General features: G+C 38.6%; 1 protein-coding gene across 1 annotated transcript in view; it reads left to right on the forward strand.

The window, feature by feature from the left end:
* KIAA1328 (KIAA1328 ortholog) overlaps nt 1–5,760 on the forward strand; it is a gene marked incomplete at its 5' end in the record, with an annotated part of 29,036 nt that extends 23,276 nt beyond the window's left edge. The window contains one exon of the mRNA XM_010084549.1: nt 5,645–5,760. Coding sequence (XP_010082851.1) covers nt 5,645–5,760 — 116 coding nt within the window. The remainder of the gene's footprint in view (nt 1–5,644) is intronic.
* Nucleotides 5,761–6,000: the final 240 nt, after the last annotated feature.

Genomic DNA, 6,000 nt, shown 5'->3' on the forward strand with positions numbered 1-6,000 from the left:
GATAGGGATAGTCTCCAAAAAGTAATTTATTTTCCATAGATTTGTGGAAAAAAATCCAACCTGGCCTCTCTTTCATTCAATCATTTCATTTTGTAGTATGTAGGAGAAGTTACAAGCTGACCCTGGCTGTTGCACAAAGCAAGTGAACTGCACCTATGCTGATTTAGTGATTGTACTGGTCAGCATAATCTCTGAAGATGGTGGGTTTCTTTTGTAAACTCTTATTGGGATTGCTAGCTTTGAAGATGTAGAGCTACGTGGCAAAATTTAACTTATAAACATTGTCACTTGCTGCGATATCAGATAAAGTTCAGAGAAATGCTTTCAAGCTGTGGAACAACCTCAGGTCTATTACTGATTTGAATGGCTTGTTTATCACGAGGCAAATTACCTAGCACTAATCACTGAAGTTGAAGTCTTCTGTATTTAGTACCTTTTTAATTGGCTTCCCTCTGTTATATGTTTGGACTCTGTTAACAAGCATACATACATACTTGTGAAGTGCTTTTTCCATCTTTGGGGATCACCAGGGCACAAGGTCAGGTTTCTTAATTCTGGTTAGCTCTGGACCTAACTGTCTCTGTCCTTGCTTCTGCTGGATCTTCCAATCTGTTGCTGACCTGGGTTATCTGCTTCAGTATTTATTTATATTTTTATTAGGAAGCAATGATATAGCATCTCACAAAAATAAAATGAGGGATGCTAACATTATTTTCTGTGGTGAAATTTATAAAATACCATATTGGTTAAGGTGGCCTTTTGGTTGGAAAACATCAGTGCTGGATACTGTGTACAGAAACTCGTCCACTGAAACTTCTTGACAGTAAGATGTTAAACTATTGCTACAGAGTTTTATTTTTCTTATGCCGTGATCTGTCTTGTCTATTTAAATAGAATATTATTCAGGATGGAGACCCTTTCCAAGTACACCTTAGTGCAGCAGCAGTGCTGATGTGGGCCTTTGGGCTCACTATGTAATCTCCCTGTACCACTGGGAATGGTGGGTGTATCTGGGGAACAGTGTAACTCGTGACAGTGCCCCTCCACAGCAACATAGGCAGTTGTACCGGATTTTGGTGTTTTCCTGTTCAACTATCTTTGTCTTCTTAGGTTGTTGCTTAGGTTTGGGTTTTTATTTTATTTTTTTTTTTTAAGACGATAAAATGATTAATTAGGAAACCATTCCCATACTGGAATGATGAAACGCTTTACTACCCACAGGATGGCTCACTTATTGTGAGTGCAGTGAGTTTGGAAAGGGTGGTTTCCTAATAAACCCGCTTTTCCTTTTTCCCTGCAGATGTTTAGCGAAGGAGAGAAAAGCCTTGTTAACCTAGTCCTGTCACCTCATGGAGAGAAAGGGGTGCTTCTGCTCTCTTTACAGGGTAGAAACTTACTGGATCAGCTTAGGCAATCAGCTTTTATTCTTTCTCTGTTGCTTTTCATCTCCTGTTTCTGTTTGCTCCTTAATTTTTACTTCTGTGCTGTAGCAGGTGTATGTGTCTTGTAACCAAAGTTTTTTAGTTTTACCAGCAAAACTTTAAGCAGACGAAGCAATCCTCAAGTCTTAGATCTTTTCAGCAGTAAATTGTTTTTATTGGTGTCACCAGCAGCTATGTCAATTTGTACTAAAATCTAACAAGTTGTCTAGTTAAAAAGCACTGGAGTACAGAAATGTGTGTTTCTCTTCCTTTCTGCCCTGGAAAATTTTGCTTTTGGGCTGGGAAAGTGAATTAGGTTCTATCCGTTGCTTTCTGCAATATTGGGTGCTTTACCTCTCTACATTTCTGTTTGAAGTGTTCCTTTTCACACTCTTCCAGAAATATGTCTGCATTGAAACAAAGAAAGAACTATTTTTCCCTTTGTATCTCTTTGGGGATATGGCATCTGCATGATACTATATAACACGCATAGCTTTCCTTTCCATATGTAAAAGAAAAAGCCAGAGAAGGAAAACTTTTTTAGCTCATAGAATCTGTACTTTTCCAGGGCTGATTTTTCTGTGTACTGCTTGTTTTCTAGTAGATTTTCTAATATAGCTTCTTAGGGATTCAGGATATGGAACTTCTTCCCTTGAGGAAAGACTCTTCCCTAGAATCGAATAGAGTAATTAGTTAATATTAGTGAAGCACTTTGAAGATGTGAAGTACTATATAAATGTTAAGTATTATGAATATTAGTATTATTCAATTCATAAAGATTTCTTTCATGATTATCAACCTAGATTTCTCTTTGCTTACTTTCATCCCATTACTGCTTGAACCAGCCTCAACTGTATTTCTTCATTCTTAGTGTTTACATTTGGAAAATGTAGACTGCTGTATTTCCCTCACTTTCTTCATGTTTTAGTTGTCTGTTATTAAGCAGAAATATACAGCTATATGAGTTTTCTCAAATGAGTATTTAATCTACTTTAAATCATTCTGATACCAGGTTAACCAAACTGAAAACAGTATTAACATTACTGTTTAGAAGACATCTATGATTGCTTCGGGTGTAGCTGGCCTGGCAAGCTTACATCTAGTTCGTTTTTTACTGTTCTTTGCTACTCCAGTTTTTTTTCCATTGGTGTCAGGATTTAGATATCACACCATATTTGAGGTGTTTGTTGGTTTTTTTTTTTTTTTTTTCCCAAGGGTGACTGCATCTATTCTTTTTCCATGTCTCTTGCTTCTCTAGATCATCTGCAATGTCTCCAGTCTCCTACTGTCTTCCAACACCTGCAAATCTAATTAATTTGCTGTCATTTGTATCACCTCAGTTCTGAATGACTTTTCATAAATAATTACCAGTCACTTCATAAATTCATTAACTAATTCCCTTTAGCTTTGAAATACAAATTCTTTAGTCTGAAAAATATACATCTTTCCTCCCCCCCATAATTTTGTTTCATCAGCTTTATATATGCTGACATTATATATCAACATGGTATTCATTATCTCCTACTTGCCAATATTCCTTTTGTTTATCTTTTCTCATGGTGTATTTTAAAATTATTAGTAGCTTGGCCATTTTAGGATCATTATTGATTTAATCTTCTTTGTATATTCATAGATCCGCTTGCTCTTTGATGTTTCTTTTCGCTCAGTTGATTTGCATGCCTTTTTCAAGATGTATTTTTAAACATTTTTTGTTTAGACAGGCACATATTCAGGATTTCTTGCTACCCCTGTTTTATGTCTGTGCAGCCTAACAGCCTCAGTATATTTCTACTTTGTTCCTTTTCCTGTTTTCCATTTCTAGCCCTGGTAATATTTTCAAACTTTGGTCCCTGAACAGTCCCTTTGAGGCTGTATTGGACACTTCAGAGTCCATATATTTTATTTTTCATAGAAGTACATCTACTTTGCTATGAATGTAGTATGTTGACAGTGTGCCAGCCTTTTCTTATATTATGAATGGAATGTGTTCTCCCGTGCTCACCACGTTTTTGTTACTTTGGTATTAGTTTCTTAAAAACCAGCTGCCCCATTCCTTGTCATGTGAAGTGATTTCTAAATATCTCTTGTTTGATCACAAAGCCAAGAGTCTAAGCAAGAGGCTTCCAGTCTTTACATCCATACCCACTCTTCTCATCATGGATTGGCACACTATCAAGTTAGCAGGGACACACAATCAACATATATCCCCATGATATTTCTAAGAGTTCTTTCACTGATAACTAGCTCTTTGTTAAGCAGGATTTTTTCACTGCTTGGTACTGAAGCACAATGCATTACAGCAGGGCAGTAAGAACCTTTTTTTTTTTTTTTTTTTTTTGTCAGCCTCCCTAGAATACACCTTAAAACCTGTGGGTTACTATATTGTATATATTTGAGTACGACTTAAATCAATGCAGTATTTTAACTATCCTTAATCCTTTGGATATCTGTAAATTTTGTGCTGAAGCTGAAATTACAGCCTTTTGTCACTTCATGTTTCAGCATGGATGGTAGATAACGATGCTCACAATGCTGAGAAGTACTTAGGCATGACAGAATTACTTAAAGAGCTAAACACTGATTTGACTTTAATTTTTGCTGAGACTTGTAGTTTTCCCTGTACTTACTGTTTAGTTAAGTGATGCTGGTTGGACAGAGCTAATTAGGCTACATTAAAAAGGCCAAAACCCACAGGCTTTTGTGTAGTAGATCAGATTACTCCTAATTTGCCTATTCAACTTACCTCTCACTACCAGTAAGCAAGTTGTCTGACTAAACCTGATCTATGAAGCCCCCTTCTCAGGTGGGTGGGTGAAAGGTGGAAGATGGGTGGAAAATTAGCTGGAACACCAGCCTCAAAGGATTGTTGTCAGTCCAGCTGTCAGCTAGTTGCTAGTGGTTAAATGATCAACGTTAACAACCTGCACAGCAGAACAGGATACACCTTCAGCAAGTTTTTGCACACAACATCAGCTGGGGAAGCGGTCAGTGTGCTGGAGGGTAGGGCCCAATATTCAAGGGACCTTAACAGCCTGGGTTTGACAGAAACAAAGGGAAATGCCATTTCCTTCAACTGCATTGGACTGATCTCTCGTAACGGGATGAACTAGGTGCTGACAACCTAGAAAGCAATTTTACCAGAAAAGAACTGGGTGTCCTGCTAAGTCAGCAGTCTGCCTGTGTGATGGAGTAACCAAACCTCACACGGGGCCATAACAGCAAAACTGTGGTCATCAGGGTGATGAAGTGACACTTTGCCTCTGATCAACTCTAGTGAGACTGTCTCTGTAGAGTGTCCAGCTGGGGCTCCACAGTGCAAGGAGAACACTGGCAGACTGTAGGAAGTCTAGGAGAGGCAACCAGGACAGCCAGGGGGCTGGACCGTATGACCTTCTGGGAGAGGCTGAGAAAGCTGTGTGCGTTCAGCCTTAAGAGATGACTCAGCACAGATCTTCCTGCTTTCTTCAGCTGCCTAAGGAGAGGGTGTAGAGAAGAGGGAATGAGGCTGTTCTTGGAAGTCATCAAAAATAGAGCAAGAGACAACGGCAAGAAGTTACAACTCAGGAAATTCTGATTAGCTGTACAGAAAACATTTTTCAGTGTGAAAGTGGTCAAACACTGGAACCAAAGAAGTTGCAGAGAGAGGCTGGTTCGCTATCAGTGGAAACCTTCAGAACCTAACTGGACAAGTGCCTTAAATGTGATCTTGTTGGGCCTGATTTGAATGGAGGATTGGACTACCTGACCTCCAGACTTCACTGAACTTTCAACCTGGATTATTTTGTAATTCAAGAGCTATTGGGAGGGAGGAAGAAGGAATGGACTAACAGTTTATTTTATGGAAAGCGAAATACTGTTATAGTGATATTTACGCTTGGAAAACTGACATCTTGTAGCATGCCATGCAAACTGCATCTGTGAAACAAGCTGAGTCCTGTGGACCACTGTAAGAAATGATAATAGTGCAAGTTTGTAAAACTTTGGACAGAAAGATGTAGGCTGTACAGTATGACTTTTTCTACAGATTTGATTCTATGTGATCCTGAAATGTGTGCTATGCGCAGTACTGTCAACTGATGAATTCTTTGATTGCCATTTCACTCCATATGTGACACTTGTTGCAGCTTTTAGCCCCAGTGTTCTGTAATAATGCAGAATCATGAAACATCTGTCCAAAACTTATTAGCCTCTGATGTCTGTCTTGTTTTCACTTAATTCCACAGGGACAACTTTGGGACCTAGGAAAGATGCAGCCACATCTCCTGCACTGATAGGCAGCAGCAGCAAAGAGCTTGCAACCACAGCCATATCTCCAATCCCTCATGACACTTCACGGTAAGATGCTAGGTAATCTCTGGTTTAAGAGTCTACAAACACAGCCATCAAATTCTCCTAGATGTAAGGAAGTGGCTGAAATCTTATGATATTTCATGTTAGCATGAGCTGGATAATATAAACTAGAATCTGCCATATCCTTTTGACATTTATAGTAAGCCGTAAATTGCTTGTTAGAATAAGAAAAGCAGGAGTATGCCAAGTTCTAACATTTTAATTTTACTTAGATTTTGAACAGAAAGTA

Source organism: Pterocles gutturalis, unplaced genomic scaffold, assembly GCF_000699245.1.
Source record: "Pterocles gutturalis isolate BGI_N339 unplaced genomic scaffold, ASM69924v1 scaffold1955, whole genome shotgun sequence".
Taxonomy (NCBI): domain Eukaryota; kingdom Metazoa; phylum Chordata; class Aves; order Pterocliformes; family Pteroclidae; genus Pterocles; species Pterocles gutturalis.